Source organism: Typopeltis vanoorti, chromosome 10 (assembly GCF_054136105.1).
Source record: "Typopeltis vanoorti isolate ZY-2024b chromosome 10, IOZ_Tvanoo_1.0, whole genome shotgun sequence".
Lineage (NCBI taxonomy): Eukaryota > Metazoa > Arthropoda > Arachnida > Uropygi > Thelyphonidae > Typopeltis > Typopeltis vanoorti.
The window spans coordinates 59,219,904-59,247,447 of NC_143558.1; the positions used below are offsets into that span (position 1 = coordinate 59,219,904).

General features: G+C 35.1%; 1 protein-coding gene across 3 annotated transcripts in view; it reads right to left on the reverse strand.

The window, feature by feature from the left end:
* Positions 1-27,544, reverse strand: part of LOC150102443 (2-oxoadipate dehydrogenase complex component E1) — a 481,556-nt gene that overhangs the window by 350,998 nt on the left and 103,014 nt on the right. For all 3 annotated transcript variants that reach the window (XM_090399364.1, XM_090399362.1, XM_090399363.1), the window contains exons 6-7: positions 24,562-24,659; positions 13,967-14,030 (exon numbers count right to left, since the gene is read on the reverse strand). In XM_090399364.1, coding sequence (XP_090255490.1) covers positions 13,967-14,030; positions 24,562-24,659 — 162 coding nt within the window. The remainder of the gene's footprint in view (positions 1-13,966; positions 14,031-24,561; positions 24,660-27,544) is intronic.

A 27,544-nucleotide genomic window follows, 5' to 3' on the forward strand; every position in this document is an offset into this window, starting at 1 on the left:
TTTATAGATTGTATCTTGATATCGGAAGTAGCCAGATTGAACGCAATGCTTTAATAAACTAAACAATTTTTTGGATAATTTATCCTTTAATAATATTAATACTTCTTCAGTCGGTACATTTGTGAATAATGAAATAATATCTAAACTGGCTATAATATCATCCTCGTTGATGGATAAATCTTTAATACTAGATACAAAATCTAAGGTGTTGTTGATGAATGATGAAGACTTATTAGAAAAAGACTTCAGATATTTTGCAAGTAGGTTGGAGAGTCAATACCCTCAACAATAGGGCGAAGAGGAGTGTTTTCCTTATGTATTTTTGGAACTCCATAGATGCATGGTATAAGTGGATGAAGGGAGCGTAGAGAGACGTACATCTCTCTACGTCTCTTGTACGTCTTGTACAAGACGTCTACTACCATGCATACAATAAACAATGGCGCATAAATAGAACAACTGGAGCTTTAATACAACGTTTTTTATTTTTAATTATCTAATACAATTAACTTGTGCTTCTCAGTTTTCTTAATATCTTCAGTCTTTTATTATTGTTCCTTCTACCTACAAAGATACCTGATGAAGGCCATAATAAGCCGAAACTAGTTGTATCATTAAAGTTTTCTAATTTATTCTCAGTTTGTTAGTCATTAAATATTTTTTAAATATATATATATATATATGTTAAACAGAGAAAGATGATAAAGTCTGTTCTCTATTTTGAAAATGAATGTGAGCTTAGGAGAAGGGGTCTTTCTCCTGAAATGCAAATTAGATTTATAATAAAACCAATAGATTTTGGAGGGTTTTAAAATTTTTAAAACCGTCCAAATTTATAGTATGAATACTATAAAAAATTTATAGTATGTCAAACTTGCTGTGCCAGTTTAACAGCACTACACATCTCAAAAAGCACACCTTAAAAATACCTACTACAAATAACAGATTTTTATTTTCATATTGTAATTAATAAGAAACTTTACTTCAGTAATTTTCAGGATGTATACTCATATAAAATATTTGTCAGAATGCTGAGCTGAAACTGCAAGGCTGTAACCAATTCACAAATTTGTCCAGCTAGCTGGTTAATAAAAAGAGATTTATAAAAGATGTTGTTAAAGTGACCTCTGAAAACAAATTTTAGATTAACAGAGAAGAAAATATAATAAGCCTTATCAAGTTTTCCTCTAAAAATAAGAAAAACCACAGAATCCAATTATCATCTCTCAAAATTCAAACATAATTCTAATATTTTTTGAAAACTATTTCTGACACTTACTAGCGCATACTTTACAAAGATTAAAATTTGCTTCAACACTATATCTAATCAAACAGTCAACTAACACTATAAAATACCAAAGTTAAAGTAAGTTTCACGGCTTACACATGTAACATAAATCACATAGAATTTATTCAAAAACGCCACTATATTTCATCTAACATTGCATAGACACTGACCATTAACTACACTCAAAAGATGAATCATATAGTGATTCCTAAATCATGCATATATTAGCTCATGTCTGTTAGAGCTGAGGTAAATGACACCACTATTACACTACTAGAGTTCAAAGGAACAATGTAGTAAGTGTTGCATAAATAAAAAATAAATAAATAAATATTTAAAATAATTATTAATTAATTTTAAAAAAATTATGAACAATTAATAGTGATCACTTCCCAAAACTTGGATATTAGCATACAGTCTGATTGGTTCAGTTTCAATTGATTTCTTAGCATTTGACATGTTTCATGGAAGAGATGATTGAATTTGAACTTGGTAGAGTGAAGAAGTTTTGTCTGGTTCCAGAGAACTGTGTGTCTAGTGTCAATAGCATGAGAAGCAAAGCCAGACTTGTCAGATTCCAAAATTGCAATTACAGTCTCAATGTTCTTCAATTCTAATCAAGGCAAAACGTACAGTCTGTACAAAATAGGAAAGATAACATGAGCAGGGTACTTGATACACACCTTGTAAGGAAGGATGTAGTAACATGTTTTTGTTGATGGTAGAAAGGAAGACAGTTTCTGAGCTGGTTTGAAAGAAACATATTGATTGAATTTACAAAAAATCCTTGCTATTTCTTCTGAAGTTCCTTTAAGGTAGGATATTGAAATTCTTTACACATTGGATTATAGCCTGGTAGAAGGATGCTAATTATCAACAATTTTTTGAAATGGCAGTTTTGTTGTATGCATTACATATCAAACTGCTTTTAATTTTATTCAGTTTATCTAACAAAAGGGGATCAGAAGAGCAGATCATATCAGCTCCGTGTATAAGACTCTTGATAATACCCATTTTTTGTGATGACTGATGGTGGGAGGATGAGTGAAGGTATCAGGCAGTGAAAGTTGGCTTCTGATAAACTAAAAATTCAATATGACCTGTGGGATTATGAATTAATATGGTATCCAAAAAAGGGCAATTGGTTATTGAATTCACATTCAATTCAATAGTAAACTTGATATGGGAGTACAAGAAATTTATTTTCTCTAGAAACTGAAGTAATTCTGACTCAGTGTGGGACCAGATTGCAATTACATCATCAATAAAATGTAACCACATATACGACGCTGGGGGAATATAGCATCAAAAAGTTATTTTTCCAGATATACCATGAAATAATCAGCTAAGGCTGGTGAAATAGAACTGCCCATTGCTGTTCCTTCTATGTGTTTGAACAACTTATTATGTCATGTAAAAAACTAGGCACAGAGTTCTTCGGAACAACACAAAGCTCATCCAACTGTGCCTTAAACTAATTCAATGTGCTTACATTCACAACACACTCAGGCAATAATATAGCTATTCACAACTCTTCCACTCTCCATGCAAAGAACTTGCTCCTCACATCCTCCTTATACAGTTTCCAGCGATGGCCTCTTTTTATACCTCCCCCTCCCATTCTATTAAAAATCTCTTCCATATGAATGTGATAACAACCCCTGACTAGCTTATATGTCTCATTCATATCCCCCCCCCTCTCTCTTTCTCCTCTTATCCAAGCTAATAGTTTATAATCAAATTCCATATCCTCCAAGTTATGATACCTATCTGAACTTCCTTTCATGCTGTATCTTGTCAAAAGCCTTAAATAAGTCTAAAAACATCAAGATATATATACATTCTCTTTGTCTATCTCAACCATAACATTATTATAAAATGCAAGTTGCTCAAACATGATTATTCCTTAGTAAACTCATGCTGTTCTTTGCAAAGTAGATTCACTGTCAACCCAATTCTGCATGCAAGGTTTTGCAACTTTTTCAAAGTCTTCATTACTACTCCTGAGATACTGACAGATTGATAGTTAGGTGCATAAGTCTTTCTTTTAAGGTTACATGGTGATCAGCATTCATATTTCCGAATTTAGGGCCACAAAACACACGTGTTGAAATGATTATTTTACTTATTATTAATAAAATAACAATTTGACATTTCGACCTCTGTATTGAAGTCATCATCAGAAAGATACATGTGTATAGTGAACCAAGCTACATACTCTTGCACTCTGTACTGGTAAATTAAATCTATGCTGTTAATTAATCTTTTTCTTAGCCTGACCTCTAGCGATAATTAAATAAAATAAAATAAAAGTTAAATTTAAAAAAAAAATTATAATTAATAAATAAAATAAATAACAAAACTACAATAAACTCTGCTAAAGTCCTCATGTACTAAGATTCTTCCGGATTTGTACAGTTCAGATTGTTGATTTTCTTCAGGACTTGTACAGTTCAAGTTGCTATGGAATGTTAAGGGAAAAAAAAAATTCACCAGGTCTTCTTGTATTGGGATTTTTTTTTGGCTTGTTCTGGTTGCAATAAAGGTTGCAGATGGGTCCTCTTGTTATCCAATTCACCACTGAAATAGAAAAAAACAACTCTCTTCTGTTTCTAGACACATTCGTCACGTCTTCCCTCAGGCTGTCTCTCCTCCTCAGTCTACCGCAAACTTACACACACACACAGGCCAGTACATACACAAAAATTCTTATCACCACCCAACACAAAAACTAGGTGTCATAAGCACCCTAAAACACAGAGTTCAAACTATTTGTTCAAATGAACAAGCTCTAAACCAGGAATACAAGATCATCACACATACATTTATAAAAAATGGATACAGTAAAAAAATTATTCACAAGATCCTCCACAGAGATACTAGTAAAAACAAAAAAGATTTCAAGAATGCTATTGCCATACCTTATGTTAGAGGCATTTCCAAAAAAATAGACTGAACACCACACAAATACAACCTCAAAACCACCTTTAAACCCCCAACAAAATTAAGACACCTACTCAGTTCTTCCAAAGATCCTCTTCCACACCTAGCCCACCCAGGGGTATACAAAATACAATGCACATGTAACCTACCATACATAGGGGAAACAGGGTGAACCATCCCAATTAGGAAGGACGAACACAAACAATACATTAAATATCTCCATTTTGGAAAAACTGGCTTTTCTGACCACACACTCCAAACATACTACAGAACTGATTGGAAAATACCAAGTCCCTACACCACACCAAAACCTGGTTCGAGAGGAAATTCAAAGAAGCATGTGAAATACTCAAATATAACCCAAATCTGAACAAAAATGATGGCCTAACCATACCAGGAATGTGGAGGACCATCTGCAACCTTTATAGCAACCAGAACAAGCCAAAGAAAAATCCTAATACAAGAAGATTTAACATTCCATAGCAAATTGAACTGTACAAGTCCTGAAGAAAATCATAGTATAATAATCTGAATTGTACAAATCCAGAAGAATCTTAGTACATGAGGACTTTAGCAGAGTTTATTGTAGTTTTGTTATTTATTTTATTTATTAATTATAATTTATTATATTTTTTAATTATCGCTAGAGGTCAGGATAAGAAAAATATTAATTAACAGCATAGATTTAATTTACCAGTACAGAGTGCAAGAGCATGTAGCTTGGTTCACTATACACATGTATCCTTCTGATGATGACCTCAATACAGGGGTCAAAACATCAAATTGTTATTTTATTAATAATAAGTAAATAATCATTTCAACACGTGTATTTTGTGTCCCTAAATTCAGAAATATAGATGCATAAGTATTTGCACCACTCGTGTGCAATGAAATTATCAATACACTGCTCAAAACGATTAGGGATTATTTTAGTTTCTGTCAGATAATTATAAATTTCTGCAAATAATTATAACTATTGGATACTTTGTACATCCACAAATATTTCTTACTTTTATAAGGATAAGGTGTAATTGATGAGATATCGTTTAAATAATCAATATTTATTACAAATTTAACAAATTATACATTTTAGCATGAAATAATTTTAACAAGAATAACAACAAGAATAACCCCTAATTATTTTGAGCAGTATACATTCTTTTAACTCCTGTGGAATATTCTTTGTTCTGAGACTCAAATTATACACTATGGTCAAAGTCATAGCCAATTCAGCTGAATACACTTCCAGCATCCGTGCTGATATCCAATAAATTCTTATTGTCAAAATTTCTTATTAAGTTTATGCAAGAGCTCTAGTACCTCCTCTCATATACCTGATTTTGCATTGCACTGGATGAAGTGACAGTACTGAGCTTAATGTTGATAGCTCTAACCAAAATAGGCACTCATTAGTTGAACAATCTCTTCTGCATCTGTCATCCACATACCATGTGCATTCAGTAGATTTATTCATTCTTTCTTTTACTTGCAGCAGAACAACAGAATCCTTTTGGATTTGCTATGGCTTGCAGAACTTTATGTTGGAGGTTTAATGGATTTTTTACAACACTCAAAAAGAATTAAAATAGAATTTAATACTTCCTATATTTCGTCCTAGTCACTAGGACATCTACGGGGATTACAAAAACAATTAATGTAACATGCACACAAAAACTTACAATACTAAGCCCAACCACGTGGGTGACACTAAAGTCCTATCTAGGTGGAGCGCCCTCTAAGGGCGGTAGTAGGTGGCCTGGAATGTAAGGTGGGACCTCTGGTGACGAGTGTTTCCCAAATCTTCGGAAGTTTAATACAACCATATTTATTAAGATTTGGTTGGTTACTGAGAGCTGCTGCTGCTTCTAAGAAAAGTCTCTCTTTCTTGAATTTGCTGTGGTGGAGCATGGTGGTTTTCTTCCATGATACTCTGTGGGTGGTGTCCAAAACATGGTCAGCCAAGCCTGAATGGCCATAGTTGTGTTTAACGATGTACGACTTGTGTTCCTCCAAGCGGATGGATGCTGATCTGCCTGTCTGTCCAAAGTACGCAAGCTTACAGGAACAGGGTACTTTGTAAACTCCAGGCAGAGAAGAGAAGGGAGCTGATCTTTCGCAGAACGGATAAGGGTAGCAAGTTTGCGGTAGGGCTTATATGCTGTGTGTAGGTTATACTTTTATAGTATCTTGGCTATTTTTTCCGAAGTGCCACGGATGTAGGGTATGGTGATGGCATTTTTAAAATCTTGTTGACGAGAGGGATGGGGAATGGGGGAGGAATTGATTAATTTTTTGATACTGTGTTCGCTGTAGCCATTGGAGAGGAAAGTTCTGTGTATGTGGTTAAGCTCAGTAGTGAGGGCGGTTCCACTGGAACAAAGATTGTGGGCTCTCTTGGTAAGAGTTTTAATGATGCCATATTGTTGCGAGGGGTGGTGGTGGTGGTGGGAGAGTTTGTGAATGTATCTGCCTGTGTGTGTGTGGGGGGGGGGGGGTTTCTGTATACAGTGAAGGAAAGTGTATCATTAGGCAGGCGTGTGACTAAGGTGTCTAGGAAGGGTAAACAATTGTTCTTTTCCTTTTCCATAGTAAACTGGATTCTTGGATGTAGGCTATTGAGATGACTGAGGAAGGAGTTTAACGTGTCTGGGCCATGAGGCCAAATCGAGAACACATCATCTACATATCTTAGCCAGATAGAAGGTTTGAGTGGGGCTGAGTCTATGGCTCGATTTTCGAAATCTTCCATATAGAAATTGGCAAGGGGGGTGAGAGGGGGGAACCCATGGCGGTTCCCTCTATCTGCTTGTAGATATTGTTCTTCCAAGAGAAATACCCACAGTTGATGGCAAAGGAAAAGAGATCTAAGATGTCAGAGGGAAAAAACGTTTTCTAAGAGAGATAAAGTGTCAGCTAAGGGAATATTGGTAAACAAAGAGGAGATATCAAAGCTTACTAATATGTCTGTATTATTCAAGGTTAAATTTTCTGTGAGGGCTTTAAAGTGGGTCGAGTTTTTTATATAGGAAGCGGAATTTCCGGTGAGGGGGGGACAGAGAGTTGGCCAGCTGTTTAGACAGTCTGTAACAAGGTGCATTGGTGGCATCTACTATAGGCCTGAGTGGGGAATTGTGTTTGTGGACAGACAGGCAGATCAGCATCCATCCGCCAGGAGGAACGCAAGTCATACATCGTTAAACTCAACTATGGCCATTCAGGCTTGGCTGACCATGTTTTGGACACCACCCACAGAGTATCATGGAAGAAAACCACCATGCTCCACCACAGCAAATTCAAGAAAGAGAGACTTTTCTTAGAAGCAGCAGCAGCTCTCAGTAACCAACCAAATCTTAATAAATATGGTTGTATTAAACTTCCGAAGATTTGGGAAACACTCGTCACCAGAGGTCCCACCTTACATTCCAGGCCACCTACTACCGCCCTTAGAGGGCGCTCCACCTAGATAGGACTTTAGTGTCACCCACGTGGTTGGGCTTAGTATTGTAAGTTTTTGTGTGCATGTTACATTAATTGTTTTTGTAATCCCCGTAGATGTCCTAGTGACTAGGACGAAATATAGGAAGTATTAAATTCTATTTTAATTCTTTTTGAGTGTTGTAAAAAATCCATTAAACCTCCAACATAATGTCCTCACAGCACTTAAGCCTCTGCACAAGGAAGCTTGCAGAACTAGTTTCTTTTCGTACTCAGACTTAGCTTTCTATACAATACTGGTAAGTCTGACCTGCACCTTATCGTTTTTTATAAATAATATCATCCTTCCTCATCATCTTTTTCTTAAGAAAACTTACGAAGTTGATTTAGTGATGCATTTCACTGTTGCCAGAAAAGACGCACTAGGTGTGTAACAACACTCCACTATGTATTTGATCATATTAGAACCCAACTCACACCAGATAGATTCAACTTTCTGCTACATTGAAAATTATTACTAGTATGATCGTCAGACATAGAAAAATATTTTGGGAAAATTTGGAGAAAAAAACAAAGCTAATAATAATGCAAATACCTGTTGGATTTCTGCTCGGGATATGGGCTGGTTATTACTAACATCATGTTCCAACATTAAAATGTGCACAAATTCACATGGAGAGAAGAAGCAAGGAATAAGAAAAGTATCAGTGATTATGTTATTGTTGATAGTGATGTTTTCTTCCTGGTGCAGGACACCAGAGTGTACAGAGGATTTGAAATTGGAAGTGATCACTATTTAGTCTTGAGCAGGATAAAATTGAATTTCATATTGAAAAGAATAGGGTGCTTAAGGGTCAAAGCTGTATAACTGAGAGGAAACTTCCACATAGTCTTTAAAGGAATGCGGAGAACCAACCAGCGCTTCTGACCTAATGTCCAATCCTCACCTTCTCGTGGTGCACCCTGTTGGGTATCTGCCTAGATACTGAGCGAATGAGGATGGACTGGGAATTTGGGATTTAGCCACCCAAATTGTATTCTTATTGGCTTAAACCAAGATATGAAACGATGGTACAACATGACAAAATTTCATGCCAGCTGGGATGTCGCCCGGTTAAACAAGGCCCCCCAGTTGTTTTCGCCAGGGAACCAGGGTGAACAGAGAAAAGTCAGCTACTGGAACAAATCTGAAAACACACCCCAACTCAATATCACCAGAGTTAAAGATCAGTACTATCAACATAAGAAGCTTGAATGGCAAAGAAATGGAGCTAGCTGAGTTAGATAAGTACCAGATCGACATAATAGGGGTGACCGAAACAAAAAAGACAAAAACTGGTGAAATCTTTCTGAGCAATAAATGCAAAATTTCAAGTGATCACTATTTAGTCTTGAGCAGGATAAAATTGAATTTCATATTGAAAATAATAACATGTAAGAAAGTTTTAAAGCGAATAAAAGTTGAGCAGATGTGAACTGTATACTAAAATACACAAAGATTATTGAAGAAAAAATGAAAACGTTTGAGAACAGGAACCAAACCTTGGAGATTCGGTGGCAAGCCTTGAAGAAAACATTGATTGATTCAGCCAGAGAGGCATGTGGTGAGGTTGTCTGCAAGTATAGAAAAATCAGAATTCCATGTGAAAACAGGAAGTTAAAGAGACAGTGAAGGAAAAGAAGAAAGCATATCAAAAGTTCCTTGCAAATAAGTCAGCTTGTGCTTTTAGAGAATACGGAGACAAATGTAAAAAAGCTAAACACTGTGTAAAACTAGCTAAACAAAAGTCATGAGAGGATTTTGTCAAGAACATAGAAAATAAATATCAAGAAGGTAGCAAAATATTCAGGAGGTTGTTGAAGAAGCTTAGAAATGGAGGAGAGAGAGTGCTGTAAAAGGAGTTAGAGATGATAAAGGTAACAGGAAAATGGGAGAAAAAGATATTCTTGAAGTATAGAGTAATTACTTTGAAAAATTGCTAAATGAAACAAGCAGTGATAGCACAGTGGTAAAAAATACTCAACAGGCATACAGTCAGGAATACATATCCATACTTGAAGGAGAAAAAGCCATCAAAGGCTTGAAATGAGGAAAGGCAGCCGGAGCAGATATTAGACCAGAAATGCTAAAGTATGGTGACATAAAAGTCTTACAGTGGATGCACTGCATAGTTCAGAAGGCCTGGACAGAGGGACGAATTCCTGATGATTGGAGTAGAGCTCTAATAGTACTCATATATAAAAAGGGAAATAAAACTGAATGTGAGAATTACAGAGGTATTTCCCTACTAAGTGTTCCTGGCAAGATCTATGCAAGTATACTTCAGAAACGGTTGAGAAGAATTGTGGAAGAAGAGTTTGGTGAAGAACAAACTGTATTCAGGACAAATAGAGGCTGTCAGGATCAGATCTTCACTTTACGACAAATAGTTGAGAAAACATGGGAATATAACAAAGTTATATTTAAGTTTTTTTATTTCTGTATTAAAGTTTTGTCGATCTGGAAAAGGCATATGACAAGGTGCCAAGAGAGAAGCTATTCAATACGCTACAGTTATATGGTGTCAATTTGGCATTATATCACGCAATACTTAGTCTTTATTTGAGTTGTATGTCTGCAGTTAGAATTGAAGGAAGTACAGGAAGATGTTTTAATTTAAATCTGGTGTGAGACAAGGATGTACATTATCCCCTCTTTTATTCATTATCTATATGGATCACATTATGAAGGAAAGTGGTATTAAATATGATATCAGAATTGGTGATGTTAATGTGAGCTCTTTGCTTTATGTGGACAATGTTATACTTCTAAATAAATCCGCTACTAGTTTGCAAGATTCCCTGACTAAATTGAATAACTGTTGTAATAGATATGGTATGAAGGTCAGCATTAAAAAGACAAAGACATTGAAAATAGGTAGAATTGTTGAAAATGTCAACTGCCTTGTGAACGGAGAACCTGTGGAACAAGTAAAACTTTTCAGCTACTTAGGCACGATTTTTAGTGAAGATGGTAAATTAAATATGGAAGTGGACAACAGAATCAACAAAGTTTGTATGGTAGGAAGTCAACTGAATAAATTCATATGGAATAAAAGAGAAACTAGTCGGAACCCTAAATTAGCTGTATACAAGAAAGTGTTCAAACCAGTTTTAACTTATGGATCTGAGAGTTGGGTCAGAAGTAAAACACGTGACCAAAGACTAGAGACCGCAGATATGCGAGTCCTGAGAAAGATTAGAGGCATGAACAGATGGCATAAATGGCAGTATCATATTAAAAAGAAGGATATTAGGAAAGAACTTGACATTGTCAGCATCCAGGAATGTGTTAGCAGAGCTAATCTCAGGTGGTATGGTCACTTAAACAGAATGGGTGAGGAAAGATTAGCAAAACAAGTGTTCTCTGTCAGGTTGGCAGGAAAACTACCCAGAGGAAGACCAAGACCAAGGATTGATACGGTACAAAGTGCCTTAGACGATAGAATTATAAGATCTGATAATGTTGGAGTCTTGGCAAGTAACAGACTGATTTGGAGGAAAATTGTAGATAGGAAGTTAGTAATGATGTAAATTTTTTATGTAGTACTATCATATCCTGTTGGTATCATTAGCTATTCATAACTTTTTTTATGGTATTCTAACATAAAAACAATTATAATAGTATAATAATATAGCTAATTATAATATAATATTATAATGAAAGTTTATTTTTCACTTGGTTAGACTATAATATATAGTCTAACCAATATAGACTCCCACTGAAGAGACCTCATTAAAGGTCAAAACTAGTCTGGGTAGTGGCCCTTACCTTAATGCATAACATTACACATATCTGCAAGGAGATGTGTTTTGCATTATGAGAGATACTGAGATAGGAGTGATGTGAACTTGCTCCACCTTTGCAATGCGTTTCCCAGTGTTGTACCACCTTACCCTAGTCCTGAAGATACTTTCAGGTGCAAACTTTGTTTGCTCACACTTGGATAAAGGATTAAACTAAATTTATTATAATATTATAATATAATTATAATAATATAGCTAGGTACTAATAATTTAAGTAGTGACAAATATAGTATAAGAAAAGATGTGAAAAGTCTGTTGAAAGAAGCGAGAAAGAGATGTGAGAGAGTAAAAATTGTATGATTGCTACCCAGATATAACAGTACCGAGTTAAGAAGGAGGGCAATGATGGCAAATGATTTCATGCACAGGCTGTGTAGAAGAAATGGATGTGAGTTTTTATATGTGTAGAGTGTGTTTAATGGAAGAAAATTCTTGTTTAAGAAGGATGGCCTGCACTTGAATTCATTTGGCATCAGGCGCTTGGAGAATTTACTTCTTGTTATGAGACCTAATGCAGAGAGTCAGGAAAACTAGATCATCAAGGGAGGAATGGGAAAAATGTGTGTGAAAGCTCAGCAATGGTATGCAAAAGTGATATGAATTTCTTTGAACATAGTTAAGTATGTGGTGAAGGAGTGGAAAAATTTGCTTTGGGTTCAGGCCTTTGAAGTCTGGGGAGTGAAAAGAGAAAATTCTAGAACAAGACCAAACAGATTGCATATCTATTTATAAAAATAGACTAGGTGGTAATTTATTATGTCTATGCACAAATGCCAGGAGCATTAGAAACAAAGGGATTGAATTCATCGCTTTATTGAATATTATGTAGCCTAAGATTGTTGGCATTAGTGAAATTTGGTTATCAGATATGGTAAGTAGGATCGAGTGCAATGGGTATACTATTTTTAGGAATGACAGAAGAGATACGAGAGGAGGAGTATTACTAATGGAATCAGATGTCTTAGTCCAGTTAGGGTAGAAACACAAGAAAACAATGATGGTAACAATGTCCCATGTAATGGTGATTTGAGTCTATCTGGTGTGAAATTGAGGTTAACAGAATAAAAAAAATATATGGTGAGGTGTCAGGGGACGAAGAAATGCATTGCCAATTCAGCTTCATGGGTACCAAATGAATGATCATTATGGGTGACTTTAATTTTCCAAACATTGATTGGGTAGAAGAGAAATCTCATGATAAGAAAGAAGAGGAATTTATTGAATTGTTGCGAAACAACTTTCTCAAGCAGCATGTGAAAGAAGGAACTCGAGGTCAAAGCATGTTGGATTTGCTCATAGCGTCAGAAGCGGTCTCTTAAGAATATGGCTATTTTACCACCGATCGGTGAAGTGATCATGCTGTGCTTTCTTGGAAAGTATCTCTTGGGAAGTATTGGTGCTCCAATTAAAACAAGTTACATGCTGAACTACAAAGCTGGAAATTATGTTTAACTTAGGAGAATACTATCTTTGGTCTCATGGTATCAGTTACTGAAGGGGAATCTTTGAAAAATTGCTTAAATGAGGAGGTATCTGAATGTATCCCTAGTGTTTGAAGAATAAATAGGTTGGGAGTGAAATGGATGTGCAACCTTATTAAGCAAGAGATCCACAGGAACGCATTTGATAGGATGCCAAGCAAAAGACTGTTGCATAAATTGGAGAATATGGGATCGGAATATAAACGACTTGGATCAGTAGATGTTTGACAGACATATCAAAAAGTGGTATACAGTGGGTGTGAATCTGCCAGATTTAAGGTGACCAGTGGTGTACCTCAAAGTTCAGTCCTTGGGCCATTATTGTCCAATCTGTACATTAATGACATCAGGCAGGATCTAACATCAGATGTTAGACCCTGCCTGACTAACAACAGGATGCACGATCCTAATCAGAAAAGACAAACACAAATGACACATTAAATACCTCCATTATGGTAAAACAGACCTATCAGACTATGCACTCCAAACATACCATAGTAATGACTGGAAAGTCAATACTATGATATGTTCTATGGTCAATACTATGGTCAATACTGGAAATCTAATGAATGCAATTTGAGGCCCACCACATAATGAATTCACCAAGGAAACAACTCTACCCCTTTATTCCTGACGCTCATTGCATTTGAGTATAGACACAATAAGTTAGTCTCCAGGCTTTTTGTATACCTTCCTATGCAGCCTGCATGACCCAATTAGACAACTTGCAGATCCCAGTTCATATCTAATACTTCACCTACCCAGATATTCTTGCACATACTTAATAAATAATATTTGATAATAAATATTATTTATTATTTTGTTGAAAAAAGTCAGTTCTTAAAAATATATCTGAAAAACTAATTTAATATTTATTTTATACATGTTTTAATAATTAAAATCAGATCAAAATTAAAATACATGTTGTTACTTTTGTATCTAAACAGTACACATACAAAAGAAAGAGTCTTACTCAAGTGGGACAAAACATCTCCAGTTGAATGTACACTTGGTGGAAATTCTGACATGCCTTTCATCTGGTAAAAAAAAATAACTATCAAAACCAGAAAATTATTAAAACATTGACTAATCATACAAAGACTGCTCTGAAATATATTCTTAAAGCTGCCTTCACATATATTTTAAGTAAATACCAAAGATGGTATTCCATTACAATGCAACAAGATAAAATTATCTTTAAAGGTACCTGTGGCGTAATTATAAAAAACAACAAAATTGCACAACAACAACAACAGTAATAAACTTTAATAAAGCATACACATATTTCGTACAGAAATATGAAAGCCTTTTCAAAAAAGTTGTGAAGCACTTTTACATCAGCTTAATCTAAATTCTAAAGATTGTCTCTCTTTCCCAAAAGTTTGGGAGATTCTCATTTTATGTAAACATCAAAAATAGTTTTAACATTATTTCTTCATATTCATATTAATTTCTAGCTCATGGAAACAGTTTTTAATTGGTAAACTGACTGTCGTATGTATCTTATATTCCCATTCTTCGATTTGTTTGTTGTTTCTACACGCTGATGGTGTATACTGTTATTTTCAGTATGAAATATCTGGACTTATATTAAAGTTCATTATGGTTATTGTAATTTTGTTTTTTAAGGCAAATCACATAACAGAATTGTAACATCAGTCAAATGCTGAAAGTACATATTGCTCAATTAGTTCAAAACAAGGAACTACAACCCCTGGCAAAAAGCATCCAATCAACGACTAACATGAACTTTGCATATATATTAGGATTTATTTTTCCTCAATACATAAATTTTGTTCAATACGAACCAGTTATGAATATAAATATGATTAACAAAGAAATAAAATTTACCACAAAAAATATTTTACAGTTACTTTTAAGGAATTAGGTGAATGGAAAAATCAAACACTGAAAAACAAAGTATGTGATCATTCTTTGATTGGAAAATATGTATCCGATCACCTCAGTATTTTGCTATTCCTCCTTTAGCCAGAATGATGGCTTTCATCCTTTGTGGCATGGACTCAATAAGCTTCTGACAGTCAGTTGACAGATTTTCATTCCAGCTTTCCGTTACTGTTTGACGTAATTTGACGACATGTGTGAGCCTTTTGGTGTTAATTTTTCATTTTAAAATATTCAAAATGTGATCAGATTAAGATCCGGGCTATTTAAAGGCCAAGTCATAGTTTTAATTGGAGTGTTTCCACTATTTCGCAGATAGTGGAAATTTTGATACGTCTGTTGGGGTGACAAGATACCTTATCATCTTAAAAAATGAAGTCTTTGGAATCCTGGAACCATTTCTCGATACTAGGAACCAAAAAATCTATAAAATTTCTTGGTAGATTTCAGAGTCGACTGTACGTAATATGATACACAGTCTTCCAACACCTTATGCTGTCATGGACCCCAAAACGGTAAATGAGAGTGAAAATATAGCTTTGGTATTAATGCACTCATCAAAGAACTTTTCACCAACTTTACTCCATACAAAAGTACCATTATTATCACAGGTTCCCAGGCAAATTTGAGATTCGTCACTAAAAATGACTTTTTTCCAGTCATCAAATTCTCAATTTACATGATTTTTATACCACTGGAAACATGCTTTTTTGTGTTTCTTTGTCAAAAAAGGTTTTGTTTTTGCTTTGCAAAAGTTAAATCCTTGACCATCCAGCTGATTTTGTATTTTGCAGTCACTTACCTTCACTCTATAGTTCGACCGACCATACAGCATTAAGTTGTTTGGATGTTAAATGTAACATGGTCTTTGTAATTTAGCCAGTTTTCTGTGCTGTCTGAATGAGGTATCATGTGGACATCCACTTCAAGGCATGCTTTTTTACACTATTAGTAACGATATTTTTTCCAAATGTCACATACAGTACTTCGAGCACATTTATAATTTAGCTACTTGTCTTTGAGACATTCCATCTTTCAGATATTCAATCATTCTTTTTTTTAAATTGCTCGAACGCTCTTTCACAGGAGCCATCCTTTAACACTGTAGATAGAATTCAGATTTCATAATCACGATTCTGCTCCTTATAAACGTTTTCTTTATGCATGCAAAGACAAATGTAGATTTGCCTATTGGTAAATGATACATGTTTGTTTCCTCAGTGATCATTTACTTTTTTTCAACTGTCAGATTGATCGCTTATTTTTTTCTAACACAGATAATTTATTTTCTTTAAATCTTTAAATCATGCAAAAAATTTTATTTTCTTTTTATACTTTAAATTGCATTATTTCATTTCTTGCATGCTAAAATGTTTGTATGTTAAACTTTATAAGAAATATACAGTGTATATTGCAGTTGTAGTAGTGATAATAACACTGATTGGATACTTTTTGCCAGGGGTTGTATATCTAGGCTTAATATAAATTTCCCTTGTATACATTTTTTTTTTAAAGGTCAACTAATTATTCCTGAACTTTACATCAATTGGTTTAGTATCCCCTCCCACATATATCCTTACAGGCATGTATAATGCTATGCATTATGGGAAGGGCTACACCCAGATTGGTTTCAACTTGTATTGAGGTGAAAAAGTAAAGGGTCGCTCATCATAGGCCTAGAGTAGTTAGTATAGGGGGATGCAAGAGAGCCTGATAGTATTAGGAGAAAGAAAGAAAAACGGATAGAAAAAAGGCCTCAGTTCCTTTATATCATCATATAGCCAAAGGCTATCAGTTTTCCTTTTTCACCCATCTCATATAAATGAACAACCAAAAGACCAATTGAAACCAAAGCACAAAGATGACTGATACCCAAGTGGTTAGCCCCATCTGGGTTAGCTGCCTTGAGTTGGCCTTTTCTGTCTGGAATTGCTCTCCAGTCATCCCTGCTACTGACTATAAAACCACATTGAATTAAGAGGATGGAACTATTTAAAAAAACCTCTCATAGCAAGAATAGACAGAATTTTATCTCTCCCCTGGTGAATATTGCATGATGTGGGTGGTTTAGTGATAAATTTGATATCTCCTAGAATGCTTCTTTCTAAATACAAAAATCGTCTGACTGAACAATAAAATTTCCACAATAAAATATTATAAAGCATTTGTATGTCACATTGCTGGTTTTCAAATCCATGTTTCTTTCTAACCTTACATAAATGGTATTTTAATTCATTAATTATAAAAATCAAAATTCTCTTCCTATTGCTGACATAGTTCCAAATACGCAGGGCAAGAAGGCAGCTGTATTTGTTGGAAACAGAAGAATGCATGTTCTAATGTTTCATTGGTAACAGATTGGATCTCCGATGTTAAAGTACCTCCACATTTGATGGTATTGACTAGAAGGCGGCCATATGCAATTCTCCAAGCAAGATCCCTCCTGTTAAGGTACCCTTGGAACTTCCCCAAATTGTGAAACAAAGTATTATTGTCAGTACCCAACTGTGGAATTTCACGGTGAAAGAGATTAAAGATTTCTTTACACCAAATTTACTTTTTTTTTTTAATGGTAAGAATGTCAATTCCAGAGTGTTTTAGCAGTTTTAGAGTTAAGCACAAAGTGTTGTAGTATTCAGGAACAATCTCAGCTTTTGGACCTGTATAATCATTTATTGAGGTCTCATCAGTGGGTGCCAGACCCAGAAGTGATAACAAGGTTGAAATAATGCAGAAGTCATATTTCCATACACAAGTAGCCCAAAGGTGTCACACCTCATTATTATAATACTCTGGATTAGGGATATATGTTGAAAGTTTTTTCACTTGGTTATATTAAAATTTTATATTCCAAGAAAGGATGAAGGATGAAACCAAGAATATAATTCTTGACATCTATAATTTATAATATAAGCAAGTGAAAAAACTTTCAACATCTATATCTAATCCAGAGTATTTTAATAGTGAGGTGGTACACCTTTGGGCTACTTGTATATGGAAATATTACTTCTACACTATTACTTCAACCTTGTTATCACTTCTGGGTCTGCTTCCCACTGATGAGACCTCAATAAAGATTGAAACTGGTCTGGATAGTGGCCCTTCCCATAATGCATAGCATTATACTGTAAAAATATTATTATTGTTATATTTTTTGTTCTTTATATATTTAATTTATATATATAAACTTATATATATATATATGTTTATGTATATATATGTTTATACCCAAGGGAAAAATACTTTCTACATATATGTTTATATAAGTATATAAATTTATATATTTAAACTGGTGCAGTCTAAGGACTGCACCAGTTTAAAAAAAAATCTTGTTTACCTTAAGTTTAGACCTCTATATTGAATCGACTGCGCTGTCTCACAAAGCTCATCTACACTACATTGTTATTTCCCTCTATCTTAACCCCCCCCCCATCTTCTTGCTCTTGCCCTTTCTTCCTATTGCATGTATAGCAAGTATAGTTATCACTAGCAATATGATTGTGGTATATTCAATTTCTCACACTATTTGGTCTGACAAATTTATTTAATTTATGACTGTGCCAATCAGAACAAATAATAGAGAGTGAGGAATCAAAAAAATAATAAAATAAAATAAAAATAAATAAAAAATGGAATTAAAGGCAATGTTTAGTCAAATTTCTCTTAACCATATAGAAAGTTGTGGCAATATATAATTAAACACATTGGTGTAATTTTTTTGAGGTAATGCATGGGCAATGATTAGATCAGAGTGTTGTTTAACAAAGCATTTATTCTAACAATGAAATTTCTAATTACATTTGTAATTACAAATTTGTAACGAAATTTGTAAATACAAAGACAAGACCAAATACATTGCATATCTAATTATAAGAATAGGCTAGGTCGTGACTTATTATGTCTATACACAAATGCTAGGAGCATTAGAAACAAAGGGGTTGAGTTTGTTGCTTTATTGAATACAATGTAGCCTAAGATTGTTGGCATTAGTGAAACCTGGCTATCAGAATCAGATATGATAAGTGGGATCGAGTGTAACGGATATACTATTTTTAGCAATGACAGAAGAGACAGGAGAGGAGGAGGAGTGCTACTAATGATATCAGATGACTTAAGTCCAGTTAGGTTAGAAATACAAGAAAACAATGCCGGTAACAATGTCCCATGTAGTGATGATTTTGAGTCTATTTGGCGTGAAGTGGAGGTTAACAGAATGAAATATATGGTGGGGTGTTGATACAGACCTGGCAGCTCAGTTGTAGGGGATGAAGAAATGCAACGCCAATTTAGCCGTATGGGTACCAAACGAATGATCATTATGGGTGACTTTAATTTTCCACACATTGATTGGGTAGAAGAGAAATCTCATGATCAGAAAGAACTGGAATTTATTGAATTGTTGCGGGATAACTTTCTCAAGCAGCATGTGAAAGAAGGAACTCGAGGTCAAAGAGTGTTGGATTTGCTCATAGCATCAGAAGGGATCTCTGTCAAGAATATAGCTATTTTACCACCAATTTGTGACAGTGATCATGCTGTTCTTTCTTGGGAAGTATCTACTTGTATTGAAGCTGCGATCAAATCAGGCTACATGCTAAATTACAAAGCTGGAAATTATAATCAACTTAGAAGAATATTATCTTTGGTCCTATGGTATCAGTTACTGAATGGAAAAAATGTCAGCAATGCATGGGAATCTTTGAAAAAGTGCTTGAATGAGGCGGTATCTTAATGTATCCCTAGTGTTCGAAGAGTAAATAGGTTGGATGTGAAATGGATGTGCAGCCTTATTAAGCTAGAAATCCACAAGAAGAAGAAGATGATGTGGAAAGAGTATCATGAGAATAAGAGTGAGAGGAGTTATGAAATATATAAAGCTCAGGCCAAAAAAGTAACGAGAAGTGTGAGAAAAGCTAAAACGGAATCCAAAAAAGAAATTGACCATGCAAGCTAAAGGCAATCCAAAAGAATTTTATCGTTATGCCGCAAGCAAACGAAAGAATGAATGTGGAAGAATAACTTCATTGAATGCAGATGGTACACGAGTGTCGGAAGCTAAGGAGATTGTTCAGTTAACGAGTGCTCACTTTGCTAAGATATATCAACCAGGTGTATGTAGTATGGTGCACAGTGCTACTGCTATGTTGACGAAGAGTTAGAGGTTCATGAAAATGAGGTTGAAGAGCTTTTGCATAACCTGGCTAAGAATTTGTCAATAGGGACAGATGGAATATCTGCCTGTTTGTTAAAGGAATGTTCAGTTGATTGGCTAGGCCTTTCACACATTTGTATAACTTGAGTCTCAGCTCAGGAATGATACCGCAGGAATGGAAGGAATGTAATATAGTTCCATTGCACTACTGACCTATTAGTATTTCTGGTGTGGTAGTGAAGATTTTAGAGAAGTTGGTAAGAACTCGCATACAGAAATGGGTAGACAAGCATTCTATACTCTGCAGGGAAAAGCATGGGTTTACTAAAGGAAGGTCATGTTTTAGCAATTTGTTCATATTTTATAACAATGTTACGGCTGAGTTGGATAAAGGAAATGGATACACTATGATAACGTTGGATTTTTCTAAGGCATTTGATAGGATACCAGGGCTGTTGCGTAAACTGGAGAATATGGGATTGGAACATAATCTACTGACTTGGATCAGGGGATGGTTAACAGACAGATATCAAAAAGTGGTATACAGTAGGTGTGAATATGCCAGATTTCAGGTAACCAGTGGTGTACCTCAGGGTTCAGTCCTTGGGCAATTATTGTTCAATCTATACATTAATGACTTCAAGCAGGGTCTATCATCAGATTTGCAATTATTTGCTGATGATGTGAAGATAGGCAGGGCAATCAGAGATGCTACTGATATTCAGCAATTACAAAATGATTTGAATATACTGGAAATCTGGGCAAATGAAAATGGCTGTCAGTTTAATGTTAGTAAGTGTAAAGTTATGCACTTTGCCGTGATTAGAGATCCAGCGGCATATTATATTAGCGGGGTTATGCTACAAGAAACTGAAGAGTCAGGGGATCTTGGTGTATTGGTGGATAAGAATTTAAAGTTCAAAGGTCACATAGCAAAAGTTGCAAATATAACTCAGAGGATAATTTCTATGCTGAAGCAAACCTTGACATGTAAGGATAAGGAAGTAATTTTGCCTCTTTATAAGGCTTTGATAAGACCACACTTGGATTACTGTGAACAAATTTGGTCTCCCATGTTCCAAGGGGATAATGAAGCTGTAGAAAGGGTGCAAAGAAGAGTTACAAAGATTATATCCGGATTATGGGATTTAGATTATGAGAACAGATTGAGAGTATGTGGACTACAGACTCTGATTAACAGGAGAAAGAGGGAATGATATGATAGAGGTCTATAAACTTTTAAATGGAATGGATGCTATAGCATTTCAAATGATGAAATTTTTGGTTATATGGAATGTGGGGAGAGAACATGGGGGCATCCATGGAAGTTAAGGTTGTTCTCAGTCAAGAAAGGGGCAAGAGCTAGGTTTTTCTCTCAGAGAGCAGTGAGTGAGTGGAATAATTTGCCCTTAGGGGTAGTGAGTGCATCCAGTGTAAATGAATTTAAAGGAAGGTATGATAGCTGGGTTGGGTAATTTACAGCCTCCCTCGATGAGTCCTTGACTCCCTGGAGGTCTCAGATAATAATAATAATAATAATAATAATAATAACAACAACATGCTAGACAAGTAATGGGGAACAGCTGTTTCTCCCAACTTAACTAATCTCAGAAAAATACACAGCACTATAAAACATACACTGATATACATCTCTGCCTACATGTAACTCTAACACATTACTCAGTACTTTACAACATTAGGACATAGTTGTACGTAACATATATATATATATATATATATATATACACACAGTTATACCTATTTACAATCCAAGAACATCGATATGATTTGGTTACTCACAGTTTTTTCTTTATAACCAGTCCATTACTACGAACAAAGTTTCCATTGAAACATCTCGAATTTTTACCTTGATCTGGATACTTCTTTCTTTAATGTGGACACTTCAGTATGACATACACCGTTGCAGTTATAATGGCCCAAGTAGTGACCGATATTCCTTTTTCTTTTTCTTTCTTCCTCAGCTGGTGGCTACCTGTTGTTTACACTAGTAGGTAACTGGGGAGACCATGTTTTTGTCTTTGATGTTTATCCATCAGATCTTGTCAGTTGTGCTTGAAATCATGGGGAGTGCAGCCTGCTATACTGTGGAATACATCAGCAGACGTGCCTTGGGAACTGCCTGGATTATGCAAATATTATGTGATTCTAGCACCAGTTGTCCGGTGGTGGTAGAATTTTGTACTTTTTGTTTTTTTACTGTAAATCAAAACCCATGTTCAAGAGTGTGCTTACACCAACTTTGGTTAAATTTCGTCCAATATATTTTTTGCTACAGGACTCTGAACACCTCCTCTTTAATTATAGCCACCCCTATATAGATATATAGCTATGGCAGATATGATATTGTAATGTATCTGATAGCTTTCCAAAACTGGTAAAAAATTTATTAAATTTTTATCAATTTTAAAATTATAAAAAATGTATTATTAACTACCATATATGAATCACTTTTTCTTCAGAACTACATCAATTAGGATGTCATTCAAGAAAAAGTGACAAATTTTTTAAAGTGCTATATATATTTTTAACTGACATAATTTTTTTCTGCTTTATTATCCGTCTCATGTCATACTGCAGTTTAGCACACTTTTTAATATACATATATATACACACATACATACATATTAAGAGTGATAGCCAGTATTAATGAGGGGGGGGTAATAAAATTCATTCTAACTGCATGGAAAGACTCACAAATCTTGGGAAATCGAAATTCTGAAGGATTGCTATTTTGAAGGTGGTGCTAAAACAGTAAATTTGCATTTGCTTTAATTCAAGTATATTTAAGAAGTGCTTACAAATAAACCTAATTTTACTTTTGTTCCTTTCTTTGCATTACATATATATGTATGCATGCATGTGTGTGTGTTTTCTGTGAATCCCACTCATGAAAGGTTGGGGTTGTAAACCTACCATACATTAGGACTGTAGATGGGCTGAGAATTAGACATTCCAGAAACCTAGCAGTAGACCAAACACTGTACTTTGAGCCTCTAATAAGTAGAGTGGTTGTCTATCTCTGAGAAAATTCATCTACTACCTAAAGGCATTCACAAATATCCATGCTCACAGCTGTACTTAAACCCCACAACCTGTTCATTGGACAGTGGATATGCTACCTGCTTGGAGCCAACCTGGCAACATAGTTATGGTTAGCATTACTTCATATGTGGCAGTCATCACATGCAGTCAGACAATTACAGCTCAAATTCTATTTCTTTAGAATTAACTGCTCCATGGTTTTTCTAGGTATCCAGGTAAAATAAAAATTACCAATTAACCCTAATATAGTAATATACTAAATTAAGGGGATAAAAATCCCTTATTATTTTACAGCCAGTAAGTGAAACTCTAGGATCGAAAACTATGATCTACGAGTTTCATGCCGAAGAACTATTGGCAAAACCAAGCGTAAGTGACCACTTGGTAGTACAACACCAAGGCAGCTTGAAGCAAAGTGGAGCAAGCTCCCTCACTATCCTTGATGTTTTCTCATAATGTGAAAACACACTCCTAAGAGATGTAATACTGCTTTACATTATGAGGGGAGGTCACTACCCAGATCGGTTTCAACCTTTTTTGTCTCATCAGTGAGTAGTTAGACCTGGATGATATCAAAGTTTAAGTGAAAAGAACTTACATACCTTCACTATACGAATGACAGTGGTGTGCCCATATATATTATATTATAATTAAGATGAAAAGCCAAATGGCTATATTTTCTGGCAAAGTTAATTAAATTAAGGGGATAAAAATCCCTTATTATTTTGCAGCCAGTAAGTGAAACTCTAAGATCAAAAACTACGATCTATGAGTTTCATGCCAAAGAACTATCGGCGAAACCAAACGTAAGTGACCACTTGGCAGTACAACACCAAGGCAACTCGAAGCAAAGGTGGAGCAAGCTCCCTCACTATCCTTGATATTTTCACATTATGAGAAAATTAATTTATTAATTAATTTCTGGCAAAGTTAATTTAATGAACTTCACCAGAAAATATAGCAGTTTGGCTTTTCATCATAGTAATATACTACTTAACATTACAAAAAAATTCAATATAGTACAATGCAATACATAAGCAATCAAAAACTACAGAGCTCAGAGAAAGCAAAAAAAGTTTTATCATTGTTGTTGTTTTTTTTTTAATAAGCATCATACAATTAATAATGTCGGCTGGAAATTACAAAATGTCAATCGTTGAAAGCAGCATGAAATTTTGAGGAGAATGAAAGACTGTTGCCAATAGAAAAGCATTTATCTCAGCTTTAAATATTGTCAGCAATGTCTGTGGATGTGTGTGTGTGTGTCTGACAATGTGAGTGCATGGTTCTAAAACCTCCATACTGTTGATGCACATATCATATATTAATACCAATAAGCTGTAAGTCATGAAACAATATATATATGCAAAACAAATTGTACTCCAATATTTTCTCTATATTTAAAAATTTTAACAAATGAAAACATAATATTTTAAAAATCAAGATACCTTTTGAAACATTGCTACAGGAGGATAAAGAAGCAAACCAGTTAAGAGATTTAATCGGCCTCTATGTGGCATTCCAATTATAACATCAGAAATTCCATCTTTAAAAAAGAAACAAATAATAATTTTCAATGTATATTTATTATATCAAAATTTTCTATTAATAAACAGCAATTCTTTCCAGTGTATAGTTCATATGTAAATAAATCATGCGGCTTTAAGAACATAAGGTGGTGACATTGAAAAAATAAAGGAATCATTAGTTTATACAGGAATTGTGATGAATGAAGTGGAGGTGAATAGTCTATTACAGAACCTTAACGTGAATACATCTGTGGGATTGGATGGTATACTGGCACGGGTCTTGCGTGAAGCGGCTAAGGAATTATCAGTGCCCTTGACCATGTTGTTTAATCTGAGCCTAGGGTCTGGTTTAGTCCTGAAGGTGTGGAAAGAGGGGAAATTAGTTTCACTGCATAAAGGAGGATCCAAGAGTACGGTTGCAAATTACCAACCGATCAGCATATCAGGAGTCGTTGTCAAGGTCTTGGAGAAAGTAGTCAAGGGAAAAATACAAGAATGGATTGATGAAAATGAGATACTGTACGGGGGACAGCATGGCTTTGTGAAGGGTAGATCATGACTCGGTAACTTGCTCAAGTTTTATAACAAGGTTACGGCTGAACTGGATAAGGGTAATGGGTTTACAGTGATACTGCTGGACCTGGCAAAGGTGTCTGACAGGATACCACATGGAATTCTAATCCGTAAACTACAACATATGGTAATGGATATAGGGTTGGTGAGATGGATAGGTGGGTGGTTGATGGAGAGATATCAAAGAGTAGTTTATTCAGGAGTAGAGTCCAAAAGACGGCCTGTGACTAGTGGTGTGCCGCAGGGTTCTTTTCTTGAACCACTGCTGTTTAATCTGTTCATTAACGATATAGGGAAGGATCTAAGAGGAACAGTTCATTTGTTCGCTGATGATGCAAAGTTGGGTAGGGCAATAGTGAATGCAGAAGATGTCAAAATCTTGCAGGATGACTTGGATAGATTGGAGTTCTGGGCTAAGGAGTATGAATGTCAATTTAATGTGACAAAATGTAAGGTTATGCATTTTGGGGTGAAAAGATTAGCAGCAGTATACCACATTGGTGGAACTGTACTCCAGGAGATTGATGAGGCCAGGGAGATGAAGTTTAGGGGGCACATTGCAAAAGTAGCTAAATCAGCTCATCAACTCACTTGGTTGTTGAAAAATACCTTGACAAGCAGAGACAAGCAAGTTATTGTACCTCTGTACCAAGCCTTGATAAGACCTCATCTCGACTACTGTGCCCAGATTTGGTCACCTAGGTTCCTTCTTGATGGGGAGGAGGTGGAGAGGATCCAGAGGCAAGTGACTACGATGATAGCGGGTCTATGGAATGAACCATATGAGAATAGGTTGAAGATTTGTGGGTTGCAGAAATTAGTAGATAGGCGGAAAAGGGGAGATATGATTGAGACATTCAAATTGCTAAAGGATTTCTATAGGATTAATTCAGAGGATATTTTTGAGATCAGGACTGGTGGTGGGAGAACTAGGGGACACCTATGGAAGCTGGGCAAGAGTGTGGTTAGCAGGGGTGTTAGAGCTGGGTTCTTTACTTTTAGAGTGGTAAATGAGTGGAATAAGCTGCCAGAATCTGTTGTGGGTGCTATGACGGTGAGTGAGTTCAAGGCAAGGTATGATAGATACTGTGAGAATGTTGTATAGTTGTGTGGACATGATGTTTAGGGCCTCCCTCGATGAGTCTAAGGACTCCCTGGAGTCGCCCATAATAATAATAATAATAATAACTAGTTTTAACTTAATTTAAAATTGTCTGTATTTAATCATATTTAATTTTCTATTTTAAAGTCATAGCAAAAAAGACGGTGGTGGTAGAATTCTGTACTTTTTGTTTTTTTACTGTAAATCAAAATCCCATGTTCCAGAGTGTACTTACACCAAGTTTGGTTAAATTTTAGAGTGTTCATTAGCTCATTTTTAATAATAAAAATATATGATTATAAAGTAATAAATACTGATTCAGAATGCAAATCCATTTCAAATATTTTCAAAGGATGTTCTTTAAGAATTAAACTTCACATAAAGTATAGTTTAAAAGTTTACTAATGCAGATACACTAAAAGTTCACAGTGGATATCCTAATGCATCCTCTGAGTGAAAAAAATCACTCTTTTTACACATTCTGGAATGCTAACATCAAATTTCTTTCAAATATCTTCATTTTTTTAATATAATTCTAGCACTGATGCCATCTGTTCAGATGCCCTAATTTTCTCAGAACTATCATATCTGTGGTTTTCAGTCTTTGATCAACTGTTTTATTTCTGAGTGGTCAGATCCATAAGTTAAAACTTCTCTCTTAGTCCATATAAATGTATTCACTTGACTCTCTATCATGCCAGCTTTACTCATTCTGTTGTCTATTTACATATTTAATTTGCCATCCTCACTAAAAATTGTGGGGTGTCAAGAAGTGGTGAAACACAATATATATAGACTCTCTCTCTCGCACTCAAATGCCCACTTCACTGCCTTGTGGTCCACTCGTTCTAAAAGTATAAAATGAGGCATTGATGACCAAGTATGGATGATATAATCCTATCAGAGTAAATGCTGTTTGAACTGTCTGTCCAGAGGTAGCAATCCTAATGCTGGACTTACCAGTGACAGGCTAGAAGCTTATCCTGGAGAAATCTGATAAACTTTCAAGTCTCAACGAAAGAAAAGCTGGATGAATTACTAATGAAAAAACAACCACGATTCAGGAAAAGGTAAACAAAATTGGAAGAGGAAACATATAATGAAAACTGCAACATAGAATATAAGAAGCATCTCACAAAAAGAAGAGGAAATTGATGAAAAGATAACCTAGGTTAACATAAAGATATGTGCAGTAACAAAAAAAGAGAAAAAGCAAAAAAACTATAC